At 38.9% G+C, this 16,413-nt stretch overlaps 1 protein-coding gene across 1 annotated transcript in view; it reads left to right on the forward strand.

The window, feature by feature from the left end:
* The window catches only part of TSHR (thyroid stimulating hormone receptor), a 90,519-nt gene extending 74,629 nt beyond the window's left edge, over positions 1-15,890 (forward strand). Inside the window, 3 exon segments of the mRNA XM_042460073.1 lie at positions 12,642-12,830; positions 14,476-15,625; positions 15,627-15,890. Of these exon segments, the coding sequence (XP_042316007.1) occupies positions 12,642-12,830; positions 14,476-15,625; positions 15,627-15,890 (1,603 nt within the window).
* The last annotated feature ends 523 nt before the right edge of the window (positions 15,891-16,413 follow it).

The following is a 16,413-nucleotide window of genomic DNA, read 5'->3' on the forward strand; positions in this document are numbered from 1 at the left end:
AGATCCCCTGCTTAACCAATATTCACATAATTAATTAATTAGTGCTAGCCTTTCTATAACACTGTTAAGTTATGAATGCTATTACAGGTTGAGTATCCCTTATCCGAAATACTTGGGACCAGAAGTGTTTTGAATTTCATATGTTTTGGATTTTGGAATGCCTGTATTTTCATATGCAGTCAGTCCTCCGTTATCCATGGAGTCAAGCATCCACAACTTGAAAAAATTATATATCATTTATTTATTTTATCTGTGAGCCACCTTGGGTCCCTCCTGGGAGAAAGGCAGCAAACAAATGAAATTAATAATAATAATAAATTCCAAAAAACATATCTTGATTTTACTATTTTATATAAGGGAAATAATTTTACTTCCATTATATTTAATGGAACTTGAACATCCACAAGAAGTCCGAGAGCCAAACTACAGTAGTTACCAAGGGCCTACTGTATGTACATAATAAGATAACTTGGAGATGGGACCCAGGTCTAAACACAAAATTCATGTATGTTTTATATACATAGCCTGAAGGTAATTATATACAATATTTTAAATAATTTTGTACATGAAACAAAGTTTGTGTACACTAAACCATCAGAAAGCAAAGGTGTCACTAGCTCAGCCATCCATTAAAAAATTATTTTTCAAGTATTTTGCAGTTTGGACTTCCAGGTAAGGAAAACCCAACTTGTGTGAAAAGAGGTATTCACTTTTTTCTCACGCATAGGTTGGATGGAATGCCTCTTTGAAGATAATGGCCAGAATCTTGTTGGTGACTTACATTTGCATACATTTGGGCATTACACAAGGAGGTATTCAATACTTCCCTACATAATGCTCTCCTAAAGGTAGCTTTCAATGGCTGGAGCATGCTGCTATGATCACCTGATGGCTTGGTGTGGAGTCAGGAGATGCTCAGACACTGTCCAGGCACAGTTCTGCAGCCAGTAGAAGAGAGCTAATTTAACTCCTGCTCACCACCATCTCCAGTGGAGAAGGAGATCCACAAAACCCTGTCCTCCACAGATACCTTCCCAGGCACTGTTGGATTGCATTCTAAACCAATCCGAGTTAGGTATGGCATTATATTATTTGATGAAGTAGTTTGGGTTACTGCCTTTGGAAACTGTTCAGAAACTTCAGCACATAGAAAATGCTCCAACCAGAATGGTGACTGGGGCCAGTCACAGGGAGCATATAACTCCCTTGTTAAAACAGCTTCATTGGCTACTAGTTGTTTCTGGGCACAATTCAAAGTGCTGGTCATGATCTATAAAGCCCTAATTATCTTAGGTCCATAGTATCTGAAAGACCTCATCTCCCCATATAAACGTACCAGAGTTTTAAGATCTACAAGGAAAGGCTTTCTCTGGGTTCTGCCACCATCACTTGCTTGCTGAGGACACAAGAGAAACCCTTCTCAACATGTGGAATTCCCTTCCACAGAAGGCTAGATTGGCCCCCTCCCAGCTTTCCTTTCTCTGGCAGGCAAATACCTTTTTATTTAAGTAGGCTTGAATGTGTAAGTAGGAAAGCTTCTTATTAGGATGTGTGTTTATTTTTTAACTTTTGTATGTTAAAAACTTTTAAATAATTTTACACTTTTTAACATGGTGATTTTTAATTATTTTTGAAATTTTATTATTGAGCTTTGTTTAATAGATTCTCGTTGGGAGCCACCTTGGGTCCTCTTCTGAAAGAAAGATGATATACAAATAAAATAAATAACCTACCTCATGTAATATCACAGCCAAGGAGTTAACAGAACAACTCAACTGCAGTAGACCTAATTTCTGGCAATGCTTTAAGGAAACACATAATTATTTTGAAACTGGCAAACTTTACAATGTGTAAAAACAGTTATTTCCAAGGTTATCCAAGGAGATAAAAATAATGCAAACCAGATGCTCAGTTGGAAAAAAATTAATCTCCTTTATTAACCATGAATCTTTATAAATTTAATGTTGGGGTTTATTTTCTATTTTTCCTTAATGACAAAGGTAATTACACTAAGATCCAGTGTGGTGTAGTGATTTGAGCACTAGAATATGAATCTGGAGACCAGGGTTCAAATCCCCACTCAACCATGGAAACCCTTAACCTTAGGCAAGTCACACTGTCTTAGCCTTAAAAGTAAATAGCAATAGCAATAACAAGTACATTTCTATACTGCACATACCCTAAAATTGCCCCCCAAAGCCCAGGTTTTTTGACTAAAAACAGTTATACTAAAAAAAATTACAAAACACCTTGAAATGCTGCTGGGATGACCCCAAAATAGTGAATTTCCATGGATGTATGTTCATATGTAATTTTAAAGCTGCCAACTTCTGAGAAGGTTCTAACAGCCTGTGGCAATAGGACAAAGAAAGTAGGCCTTCCAAGGCAAAAGTTCAGGCAAGCTAACGTGGGAGTAGTTGGTCCTTCAAGTAACTGAGCCATAGACCATTTAGAGCCTCAAAAGCCCAAGCCAGCACTGGAGAGAAATATGCATTGTATAGCTAAGGAAGAATAACATTGGAATTGCACATTCCAGTTGCCGGATGCTGGGTAGATTTTAAGGTCCTTCACCTCTTGCTTTTTCTGAACAACAAATATAGCTGTGTTTTGTACAGTGGTTAGCATGTATGTGAATGCGTAATGGCTAAGCAACCTGATTGTCAATGGGACCAGATACTGTTCAATGGGGAAGGAAAAGGAACCATATTCTTTCATCTTCAGAAAAGTGTAAATAGATTTTTGAAGATTTGAAAGGGCTGTGCCTTCTTGTGTCTTCGAGTTCAAAGTTAGGAATGCAGTTTTATTATGGCAGGGCTTTTACAAAGCTCTGGGTCTGTGTAAAGTGCACATCATTGTCTTGAGATATGAGGCCTGGGATTGCTAATTTACCCTGACAAAATGCACTCTTTGTATAAAAACTTGTGAGGGGTAGAGTTGAATTTCTTCTAGATACTCATATGTGAAGTGTTGGCAAACTGGAATGAACAGTACCATTCTTGAACTCCTCAACTTTTAATTTATGATCATTCCATTGTTGAGATTTCTGCCCATCTTTTTTGACAACTAATAGACTGGGCTTTTCCTTCCTCACCTTTTTTCTATGAGATTTTACAGTGAGACTGTTAGGGTAATCTAATGCATAGTTTTTTTTAGACATAGGAAGCATACTTTTTTCCTTGCTCAGAGTTTAGTTCTTTAGAAAGAAACGTTTAGATAAAAGCACTTTGAAGAAACCTGTGTATGACCCCCCCCCCCCTTTTCGAGATAAGAATTTTTAAAAACATTGTTAAGATCATGAGCATACAGCGGTCACAAAAGGGACATGGAAACTTTTCTGTGAGCACTTAGCATTGAGTACATCTAGATTGTTTTCATGTCTACTGGGGAAGTATTTGTCTCTTTTAAAGTGTTTTTTCTTCTACATATCCCATTGAAGTGTATATATTTAAAATCTACAAAAAGCAAAAAACAAAAACAAAAAAAACAACCAAACCCAAATTAAAGCCCATACAGGAATTATATTGAACAAAGTGCTGAAATCAAAATTCAGTGTTGCAAAAAATACCAGAAAACTCTGCTTAACCAATGAGTGAGCAAGCTTGCTTACTAAGAAGTCTATTTTTTTAAAAAATAAATCTTTCCCCAAATCCTGACAAATGCCCTCCCTCCCCCACTACCGTTGTCTCATGGAAAGCCAAAGTTAAGATTTCCAATAACAGCATTGTGCTGTGAGAACTCTTTGAATTGAAGACACTTGCAATAATTAAAGAATTTGACAATCTGAGTCACTTTCAGAGTTCAAGCTCTGCAAATGATTAATATGGATCCAGAGAATAAAAATGAGGCTAACCAGGAGCTTGTGACATGTTTAAATAATATATGTAGTTCCTGAATCAAAATTTATGTGTGTAGTCACAGCGGCCATGATCCAGTCAAAGTGCAGCATTTTGCAGTGCCCTTGATTTAAATGAGGCACAATGAGTTTATCAGACAAGGGGAATTGGAAGTATAATCCAATGGCAATCTGAACGCAATAATGGGGTTTCACGGTATTGCGTGATAAGCCTCCACATGTACATTCGGGCAATGGGAAGTAAGTCCGAGCGCAATCATGGGGTTTCACGTTATTGCGTGATAAACTACCACACACAAATTCAGTCAATGGCATGCTGTTTTCGGGCAATGGGAAGCCAGTTCAAACATAAATTTCGAACTACCAAATTCACGTGAATGCGTTCTGACCCCACTTTCTTTTCATTCAAAATTAAGAGAAATTCCTCAGGTGTGATAAAGTCCAATGTCCATTGATGCTGGAAGGGAGGAAGTCCCAGGAACCATAGCTTTAGTTGGCCCTCCCTTCTCAAGGGTGGAGCAAGGTGCCTGTCCTAAGAGAAGGATAGTCAGTCTCACAGCTCATATGTGACTATATAGAAAGGTCTGTAGCTAGTAATTTGTGACATGGGAACTTCAGCCTCAAGAATGAAAAAAAAATTTCCATTGCAAGAGGGGTTTTTTGTTTTGTTTTTGTTTTTGTTGTTTTTAGGAATGGCTGGAATATAGATACTCTAGCTCCATAGTTCTCATGGCACACCTCTCTTTTTTGGTGTCTAAAATTAGGACAAATGCAAGTGTACATTTTTGTTTTGACGCTGCAATAAAAGCTGCACACCTACCTGCTAGCTTCTGAAAAGTTGATTGCATAATCAAATCTGGGATCCAGCATGGTGTGATGGTTTGAACATTGGACTACAACACTGGAGATCAGGATTCAATTCCTCACTTGCCCATGGAAACATACTTGGTGACTGTGGGCAAGTCACACACTTAGCCCCTGAAAACAATAGAATCATAGAATGGGAAGAGACCACAAGGGCCATCCAGTCCAACCCCCTGCCATGCAGGAAATCTCAATCAAAGCATCCCCGACAGAAGCTAGTGTTGGTGAACCCCTTGTTGGGTTCACCTTATGGTCGCCATAAGTCAGAAATGACTTGAAGACTTACAACAACAGTTCTGGGCGCCACAATTCAGAAAGGACATTGAGAAACTGGAGCGTGTCCAAAGGAGGGCGACAAAAATGGTGAAAGGTCTGGAAACCATGCCCTATGAGGAACGACTTAGGGAGCTGGGGATGTTTAGCCTGGAGAAAAGAAGGTTAAGAGGTGATATGATCGCCCTGTTTAAATATTTGAAGGGATGTCATATTGAAGAGGGAGCAAGCTTGTTTTCTGCTGCTCCAGAGAACAGGACCCGGAACAATGGATGCAAGCTGCAGGAAAAGAGATTCCACCTGAACATTAGGAGGAACTTCCTGACAGTAAGGGCTGTTCGACAATGGAATGCACTCCCTCGGAGGGTGATAGAGTCTCCTTCCTTGGAGGTCTTTAAACAGAGGCTGGATGGCCATCTGTCAGGGATGCTTTGATTTGGATTTCCTGCATGGCAGGGGGTTGGACTGGATGGCCCTAGTGGTCTCTTCCAACTCTATGATTCTATGATAACAACAACCAAATCTAGCCCAAGCCATTCTGGAGACCAGGCTTCAAAACCCCACTAGATCATGGAAACCCACTGAATGACCTTGGGCAGGTCACACACCCAGCCCAAAGAAGGTAATGGCAACCCCACCCCAACAAATTTTGTCTAGAAAACTCCATGATAGGATTGCCTTTGGATCACCATAAATTAGAAATGACTTGGTTACACAACAAAAGGTAGTGTTCGTTAATTAACCTTCAATGGAAGGATGTTGATGACACAAGCTTACGTAACTTGTGGTTACAAGAAAGTACAGTCAGCTCGTCTTATACACAAATTTTTTATACACAGATTTAAGCATCCACGGTTTGAAAATGTTAAAAAAAAGTATAAATTTCAAATATTGAAATATTTCAAAGCTTGATTTTCCATTTTTATATGGGACACCATTTTGCTATGTCATATTTAATGGGACTTGAGCATCCATGGATTTTGTTATCCGCGGGGAATCTTGGAACCAAACCCCAGCATATAACAACGGTCCACTGTATTTCCTTATTTATCTTTGTGAAAGGCAGTGTTCAATACCTCCTTATACAGTGTACTCCCTGTACACCAGAAGGCAGTTCTTATCCAACTGGAGTTCATTGCCATGACCATTCATAGCCAGGGGAGATAAGGAGACTGCCAGGCAATTTCTTGGGGCTGTACATAAGGGCGGGGAAATGCGGCCCTCTTTGCTGCACAGCATTGCCACAGCAACCAAATGGCATGGGAACGCTGTGCAGCAAAAAAGGAGCCACCTAGAGCAGCTCCTTTTTTGTGTCGTCATAAGGGCTGCAACGCCTGTAAGAGATGTGTGGGCGCTCGGACGCCCACATATCATCCATATGCCCCCCATGTGAGTGGTGCAATAATGGGCAATAATGGCACCACCCACACATCATAATGCTTCAGAGTGTGCAGTTGGTGCGCGGTCCTGAGACCTATGATTGCCTCCAGGACGACGCTTCCTGGCGGTGTGTACCAGCCCTCTAGCCTGCAGTTGTGCCACTGGGATAATAGAACTGATATGATCCTCCAAGAGGCCATTATTAGCAATCCTCCCGCTCTCCCTTGGCCAAAAAATGTCAGCGACAGCATTCTGTGGAGGTTGAAAGCTTCCTTCTGCAAGTGGGGATTCACAGCACTCGTGGACATTATGCTTTTCACCATGTAAGACCCCATTAATTGTCAGTTCTTAGGATTTGTAATATTAAGAATTTGTCTGGCTTCTGCACTGTGAATGGGTCACCAGAATCTTGACAAGAAAATAATAATTCTTACCAGCTGTATTTAGTTATTTGGGGAATCTTGCTATAACTGATGTACAGCAGTTCTGAACTCTAATTAATGTGACCAGCTCTTTAGTACTTAGATCTCATTGCATTTACAATTGCTTTGGTATTTCTTGTTTGTAACACTCCGGTAACAAATTATTAATTTTTTACATTTCCTTGAAATGGTTCTTTCCAAAACTCTTTCTTGCACAATAAATTATATTTGAATACTGCATTTTGTTTGACTTATTATTTTGTGTGTGTCAAAATTTTGTTTGACTTATTTTTTCTGCCTTTGGGAATTGCTATAATGTAGCAGGAAGTATGGGTCTTAATACCCTGAAGGCTCCAGATTCCATCTGATCTTGGAAGCTAAGTAGAGTCAGCGCTGGTTAGTATTTTCATGGAAGATGAATACAAGATGCTGTAGGTTATATTTCAGAGGAAGGAATTGGCGAAACCATCTCTGAGTATTCCTTGCCTAGGAAAATCCTATGAAATTTATGGGGCTTCCATAAGTCAACAAGTGACTTGAAGGTACATACACACTCACATAAAAACAACAGAGATTCTTATAGCTAGAGAGATGATATACTGTATACAGTATTATTGTATTTTTCCCAGTCTCATCTGCATTTACAGCACATCTTTTGTTAACACCAGGTCGCATGACTTTACAAGAGTACTTGCATGGATAGTCATACAAATTTTCCATATATGTATTTATTTAGCACTTTTGCTAATGTACACATTTTTGTACACATTTTCCCCATTGCTTAAACATTGTTTTCACATACTTTTCAACTGTACTAATTTGTACATGAAGACAGTCAGCCTTCCTTATCCATGAATTCTGCATCCATGGATTCAACTATCCACAGCTTGAAAATATGTTTTTTAAAAAAAAAATCCCAAAAAGCAAACCTTGATTTTGTGATTTTATATAAGAGACACCATTTTACTACCTCACTATATATAATGGGACTTGCTTATCCATGAATTTTGGGATCCACGAGGATCCCACTCTATTTTATTTCTCCAAATTATAATTGAAGCCTCATAAATGTCCCTTTTGAAAGTATATTTTGTTTCTCAACAAGCCTTGAGAGATGGCAAAATTGGTAACTGTGGTGAGAATAAAAAACCCACTGAAATATTTTCCACCCCAATTTGTAACACATTTATTATGCCATAAGCTTTAGTGGACAACATCAAACCCATAAAATGTTATCCAAAGATTGCAAGTATATATACATATGGAGAGAGGGAAGTATGATTGTGAGGGCAAAAGAAAATGTAATTTAAAAAATACAGACTCTGAAAAAACTTTCATAGTCAGCCCTCTGTATCCACAATTTCTTTATCCACAGATTGAACTATCCATGACTTGAAAATATTAATATATATTCCCAAAAGCAAACTTTGATTTTGCCGTTTTCCATTGAACTAAATGGGACTTGAGCATTCATGGATTTTGGCATCCACTTGGGGTCCTGGCACCAAACCCCAGCAGATAGTAAGGGCCCAGTGTATTTATGTAAAATAAATACAGTTGCTGTTCACAATTCTGTGTTGATGTTAACACAACCACCCTAAGTACTGGTACATTTGTCAACATGTACTAGGAGAATGCCTTTTATTTCAGTTCAAACCACAGATGATAGAAGTGAACTTCTTGATAAGTTGTGATTTGGCCGTTCCACCCTGGGGTCTGTTGCTTAAGATCTTTTGTTTGCAAATGATCATTTTAGGGCCAGCAATAGAATGTCCTGCAAAAATAGATCAATATATGTAGATAATCCCTTGAATGGGCAGTTCTGGTGCCTGAAATAAATATTTGACAGCTGAGATGAGGGAGATAAAGGAAGACGGAGGTGAATGTTTTGAACTGCCACTGTTTGCAAAGCTGCTATCTCTGAAGATTTGCTGCTTGCTGTATGACACCCTATTTTCTTCTACTATGCTTTGCATGTATATTTGTAGCAAATATTCACACAACACTGCAGATCTCTAGTGCTCTGTCAACCAGAAGAAACTAAAACTGCAATTATATTTGTGTGTCTGCTCAGAAGAAGTAAGAGACATTGCGTTTGGTGGGTCTCACTCTTTGTTAATTATATATGGAATGCAGATTAAATCCAATAGTATTGTACCTGAAACATCAGTTACTTATGTGGAAAGCATAATAATAATAATAACAATAATAATAATAAATACCTATTTATCTGATCAATTTGATTGGCACCAAACTAGGGGTGTATTGCATGCATCTCTAATTGTAGCACAACTCAATGTTGGGATTAGCACGTTTCACTGTATACCTGTATCATTAATGCACAAATTGCAGTGCACTTGGTTTAGGACTGTATACTGGCATAATTTGGAGAAGAAACACACATTGCCCACAAAAAAATTGACTAAACTCAGAAATAAAGTAGTGACATAAATTTTATGATTTTTACCAAACTAAAGCTGTCCTAAATGGCAAATGCATCTGCATATAGTAAGATGACTAATGCAACTCTTTAGCAGTCTTCTTCGAAAGGACAATCATGTATCACTCTTGTTAAACCTGCAGATTTTAAGTTAAGGAAAGTCACTTGAAAAAGCATCCAACACTGTGCTGGGTTCATGGCTAAGAATTTATCCTTTTAGTTACTAAAGTTACTAAATTGTGATTGTTCAATAAATGGTTACTGTAGGGAAAGTGTGGGCTATGGGCAAGCTGCCAAAGCCCCCCCCTTTTTTTAAAAAAAAGGTAATTTTGTGGAAATCTTTCATGAAAACAGCAAGATAAGACCCCTAAATGCAATGTAATGTATATATTCACATATGTGTGTGGCATCCAGAACCACCTATAATCCACAAATAAATCTATTTTCTTCTGAGTCTTTCCCAAAATGGTGACCAGAGGTGGTACACCATTATTTTGGGAAGAACACAGATGAAAGCAGAGGCATTCTGGTCAGTTGTTGCAGCGAGCTGCAGCATGCAATCCCCATGCAGTTGCCCACCATTATGTATGGGGAGGTTAATGAGGTCCTTGTCAACCATATAATAGAATCAAACAGGTGGGAAATACCACAAAGATCATCTAGTCCAATCTCCTGCCATGGAGGAATACCAAATTAAACTATGTCTGAAAGATCCATTCATCCATTCTCAAAGAAAGCCAGCCCACTTTGTCCTATTGACTTTGCCCCAGTAAAATCAGGGAATTCTAAAATTTTGCGATGTTCTCACATAGGGAGAGCCACAAAGGCTATAAATTGAGAATATAACTTTTACCTCTTAAGATAATGCCCTCTAAAGATAATATTGTATTTTCCAAAATTGCCTGTTCTTTTATCCATGCCAAACTATGTGTGTGGTAATATAGTTTCAAATTAGGCAAACCAAGACTTTCCTTGAAGTCTTGTAAGTTTTTTAGTCTGACTTTTTTTTGCAGATCAAATAAACTTTAATATATCTTTCTGCCAGTTTTTAAAAAGTATGTAGTTTGTAACAATCAGTAGTGTATGGAAAAGAAACAAGACTTTTGGCAGGGCACACATTTTAACTACAGTGATTTTCCCCAACATTGTTAATTTCAGCTTGTTCCATCTTAATACAGTCCTCCCTCCATATTTGCAGGGGTAGGGGAATGAGACCCCTGCAAATATGGAAAAAATTGCAGATAACTCCACCCCCTACTCAGAAGGCAGTTAAAGGGAAGGGTGAGTAGGGGAACAGGAGTGTGCTCCTTTTTTCTCCACATTCCTGTCCTTTTAATTGGTTCCCTTCCCCTCAGTGATCCTCTCCCTGGGCATCCCAGGAAGAGGATCGGGGAGGAAAAGGCGTGACCTGGCCCCTTTGAGAACCTTCCCCTCCCCAATCCTCTCCTCGGGCTGCCCAGGGAGAGGATTGTGGAGGAGAAGGGTCTTCAGGGGCAAAGGCACCTCCTGCCTTCACCTCCCTGATCTCTCCCTGGGATGCCCAAGGAGAGATCAGGCAGGGGAAGGGAGGAGGAATGGCCACATTAGCGGTCTTGACCTCACGAATAATCGAAACTGTGAGTCTCAAGGCCGTGAATATGGAGGGCTGACTATAAATTGCTCTTTATAATTTTCCGTGTTCTTCCATAATTGTTTTTAAATAAATCTGCATTTTTCTTTGTTATAGTCATTCCCAGATACAGTGCGCCCACGTCATACGCAGGCGCACTTTACATGGCTTTCAGCATATGCTGAAAGCCACACGGGGAGGAAGGGGCAGTGCGTCCCATAGGGAAGAATGGGGCATGCACCCGTGGCGCGCATGCACCGCCACGTACATGAGCCCCATTCATTTAAATGGGGTTTGAACATATGTGTTATTTGTTTTGCGCAGGGGAATCTGGAATGGATCCCCTGCGTAAACAAAGGGCGCACTGTATTTCACTTTATTTTCATTCTTGAACCCTGTTTCTATTGCCAATTTTGTTTCTTCTGCTCTAGCCCTATTCTTAGTCAATGTTATTGTTTTGTCACTGTTGATCTTAAAACCTGCAGCACTGATTTTAAATACTACAACTTCAGTATTTTCAATAGAGTTTGATGGCTTATGGGTCTTCTAGGATAATAATTAGGTCATCAGGAAATGCTCTGATTTTAAAATTGACATCTTTTTAATGTTACCCCTCTGGTTTTTTCTTCTTCTTCTCTGATTATATTACATGTTATTTCTAAGGTCATAATAAACAAGAGGGATGTTAGAGGACATGACTGTCTCACACCTTTTTCTGTCTTTTCACCATTAACTAGAATTTGAGCTGTCTATTCACAATACATCATTCCCACCCATTTCCTGCAGTTTCCCCCCACCTACATTATATTCATCATTTCTTCTATGAAATAACCAATTCATGTTATTGAAGGTTTTCTTCATGTCGATAAAAATCAGAGCCAGTTTCTTCTCTGGGTGTTGTTTATAGTATTCTATAACAACTGGTACTCAGTAGATGTTATCTCTAAGTTGTCTCTTTGGCAGAAAACCACACTGGTCTTCTTTAATCCATTCTTGTAAAAAAGCTTTTAGCCTTTCTGCTAGGGAAAAAAAGAGTTAGTTGTTGTTGTTGTTGTTGTTGTTGTTGTGTGCTTTCAAGTCATTTCCGACTTGTGATGACCCTAAGGTGAACCTATCAAGGGGTTTTCTTGGCAAGATTTTTCAGAGGGGAGTTGCAGTTGCCATCCTCTAGGGCTGAGGGAGTGTCACTTGCTTAAAGTCACGCAGTGGGTTTACATGACCTAGTTGGGATCAGAACCCTTGTCTCTAGAGTCATAGTCCAATGCTCAAGGGTTTGAACACTCAAAAGAGCTATGTAAAAACTGGGGGGGGGGGTGTGTGATAATAACACAGTGGCTGAGATTTTATATTGTACAGTTGGAGTGCAATGCTCTGACCACCCATCTCTTCAATTCTCAGGGCATACTGCAGTGGCCATTTACTGAAAGAAGGGAGGGATGGTGGGAAGTATTCATGAAGCTCAATGCCTGGCTGGAGGAGGGAAAGAAGAACCCAGGGGGCACCTGGCCACAGTTCTACATAGGGAGAAGAAAACTTGTGTGTCTCCTGTATCTCCTACAATGTCATGGCAGCATATTCTGGCTGTGAGAAAGCTGGTGGTGAGGCTATGGATAGCATGCAAGGGGGACATGAACATGCATAGTTTGGGGTTATGTGTATGTATATGAGCAACAGGAGTCCAGATATTCTGTGTTCTCATTTTAATTGTGGGTTTCTGTGACAGGCATGATTTATAAAACATTTTAAAGAAACTTGATCTAATCAATTGTCCCTTATTTTTCCCCCCATAAATATCCCTAGCGATGTCTCCCAGACAGGTATAACTACACTTCCAGCAAGAGGATTGGAAAACCTTAAAGAACTGGTTGCTCAAAATGCCTGGACTCTTAAGAAATTCCCCCCAATAAAGACTTTTCCTTATCTGACAAATGCTGCTCTATCATACCCAAGTCACTGCTGTGCTTTCAAGAACTGGAAGAAATCCAAGGGGTGAGTTTTACAATTTAGCCTAAATTCTAAATAGCCTGGCCCTATATATCTGAAGAACCATTGTCTTTCACATTTTTATTTATTTATTTAAATTACATGTATTAACCATCTTTCAGCATTCCTTCGCTCCAAAGCAATGCACAAGAGATTAAACCATTATTTTAAAAATATAAATATAAAATCGGATTATTTATTTATTTATTTATTTACAGTATTTGTACCCTTCAGACATATAAGCTCCCAGAATGGTTTACAAATAATCAATCTGATAGTTCCCTGCCTTTAGTCTTAAAAATACACAAGGAAATGGAAATGGCAGTGGGGGAGGATTAAGACCAGCAGATTCTGGCTGCTCTTTTTTCCCTAAGATGCTAGAGCACTGGAAGTTTGGAAGGAGGGAGAGCCTTTCAGCTTCTCAAGCCAGCGCATGACAGAGCTTTGCCTGACTGCTCTTCCCTCCCTCAGAGGCCAGGGCAATTGAAATAAGAATATTATTTATAAACAGATTAAAACAGTGTCTTAGAAAAACTAGTTTTGAAAACCACACACACAGACTTAAGCCAGAGAAGCCATCTCTGGTTTTAAGGAACAAAGCTATATGAAATAATACAGTTGTAGGTATACCTTATCATTAAAATGTAATGAGTAACATTAAGAATAATTGAAATCATACACTAAAAAAGACAAAATAAAAAGCAGTTTAAAACAGCAAAGTAACTTTTCTGTGTGTATGTGCCTTCAAGTCACTTGTCGACTCATAGCGATTCCATGAATTCTTCATAGGGTTTTCTTAGGCAAAGAATACTCAAAGATAGTTTGCCAGTTGCTTCCTTTGAAATACAGCCTACAGCATTTGCTATTTGTTGGTGTTCTCCCTTGCAAGGAATAACCAGGGCTGACTCTGCTTAGCTTCCAAGATCAGACAAGATCTGGTGCCTTTGGGGGTATTTAGACACTCTTGAAAGCTTTTTTTCTGTTAGGAAAAATCCAAACCAGAATAAAAGAACAATCGGTTCACTAGAGCCTGTCAGAACAGTTCTAGAGCTTAGGAACAGCCATAGAGAAGCTCTCTCTTGAGTCCCACCAGATGTTCCTGTGCAGGAGTGAGAGAACGACCTCTCAAAGATCTCAGCACCCAAGCAGGTTTCTATGAAAGAATATAGGATTCAAGGACAATCCAAATAGGATGCAATTGAACCATGAAAATCCCATGGCAATAAAATCACATTTCTAAGAACAGGCACAACTGACACACGAGTTTAACTGTTCAGATGCATTCCTGCACAGTGTTGAAACTTGTGCATCCAGGCTAAGGGCATTGGGGACAAAACAAAACACTGAAAAACTCCATAGGTCAAGACACAATACAGGAAATCTTCAGCACTAACTTCTGTTCTGAGCACAATAAAGTTCCAACAGAAATAATATAGACTAGGCTTTTTATAATAAAAAAGAATTATTCAGTTAAAATGTACTTTCATAATCAGAGAAATCCTAGTTTGAATACAAAGCTTGGATACAGAGTTCTTCAGATTTCAAATAATGACATTCTTAAGTCTAGAATCATGAGGAATATGTTTCCATTTTCTCATTTGCTTTGCTTAAGTCCATTTCCCTCCTCTGTGTTTTGTTTCTTTCTTTTTAGAATTCTGGAATCTTTACTTTGCAATCAAACTAACCATTCCAACTTCCGCAAGAGAAGATCTGCTAGTGTCTTCAAGGGTCCTCTTTACCAAGATTATGCAGAAGATTATTTAGATGAGAGTTATACTGTATATGATGAACACTCCAAATTTAGAGATGTCCATGGAAATTCCCATTATTATGTCTTTTTTGAAGAGCATGACAATGGCTTTGGCCAAGAGCTCAAGAACCCCCAAGAAGAGAATATTGCAATGTTTGATAACCATTATGAATACATTCTATGTACAGGTACCGATGACATTAGTTGTACTCCTGAGCCTGATGAGTTCAATCCCTGTGAAGATGTAATGGGCTACCAATTTCTAAGGATTGTGGTATGGTTTGTGAACTTGCTGGCCATTGTAGGCAATGCTTTTGTTCTCTTTATTCTACTCACAAGTCATTACAAGTTGACAGTCCCACGATTCTTGATGTGTAATTTAGCCTTTGCTGATTTCTGCATGGGATTATATCTTCTCCTGATTGCCTCAGTGGATCTTTACACCAGATCAGAGTACTACAACCATGCCATTGATTGGCAAACTGGGCCTGGTTGTAGTACAGCCGGCTTTTTCACTGTCTTTGCCAGTGAATTGTCTGTCTTCACCTTGACTGCAATCACTCTAGAGCGTTGGTATGCTATCACCTTTGCCATGCGCTTGGACAAGAAAATTCATCTCTGGCATGCTTCTGTTATCATGCTGGGTGGTTGGCTGGTATGTTTCCTTCTTGCCCTTTTACCATTGGTTGGAGTCAGTAGCTATGGAAAAGTCAGTATCTGTCTTCCTATGGACACTGAAACACCTTTGGATCAAGCCTACATTATATTTGTTTTATTGCTGAACATCATTGCTTTCATCATCATTTGTGCCTGTTATATAAAAATCTATATTACTGTCCGGAACCCTCAGTACAAGTCAGGGGACAAAGATACCATCATTGCCAAAAGGATGGCTGTGCTGATTTTTACTGACTTCTTATGTATGGCACCAATCTCATTCTATGCCTTATCTGCTATTATGAACAAACCCCTGATAACCGTCAGTAACTCAAAAATCCTGCTTGTCTTGTTTTATCCACTCAATTCCTGTGCCAACCCATTCCTTTATGCTTTTTTTTACCAAAGCTTTCCAAAGGGATGTCTTCATCTTGCTAAGCAAGTTTGGATTATGTGAACACCAAGCTCAAGTCTATAGGGGCCAAACAGTCTCCCCCAAAAATAGCAGTGGGTCCTATAATCTAAAGGGCAGTCATGGGAAGGGTAAGAATCTCACAAATCTTCAAAACCATCCTTGTGCCTCATCTGAAAATTACTATCCAGCAATTATGCTGCATAGTCAGGGGACCATGGAAGACAGTAAGATGACTGTATTGTAGTACAGTATCTGCTTGCTTAAACTGTGGTCAGACCAATATAAGGGGCTGGTATAGAAATCTAGCTAAAAAAAATTTTTAAGGATAAGATTTCTCTCAAAATTTTTAAAAATATATTCTGATCTTTTAGGAGACTTTAATCTAGCTCTCTAACTGTAAGAACATAAGAAAACCCATTCTGAATCAGAACAAAAGCTATCTCATCCAACCAGATGTCTATAGGAAGCCTAAAGCAGGGCATGAAAATAATAGCATTCTCCTGCTCAGATTTCTCAAGGACTAATATCTAGAGGCATTTTCCCTCTGATAGTAGAAAACAGTATGTTTTTAGTTCATGGCTGTTGTAGTTACAGATTACTGCAAGTAAATCTTTGATTACTTGTTATACAAAAGTCACTAAAATAATTACAATTACCTTTTTTAAAATTAGCAACCCTGAACCATACAATGCACACAAAAACAATGAAGCCACATATACTCTATAATTATAAAAGTAACTGAAATATTTATAGTTCCATCACAAAGG

Source organism: Sceloporus undulatus, chromosome 1 (assembly GCF_019175285.1).
Source record: "Sceloporus undulatus isolate JIND9_A2432 ecotype Alabama chromosome 1, SceUnd_v1.1, whole genome shotgun sequence".
NCBI lineage: Eukaryota > Metazoa > Chordata > Lepidosauria > Squamata > Phrynosomatidae > Sceloporus > Sceloporus undulatus.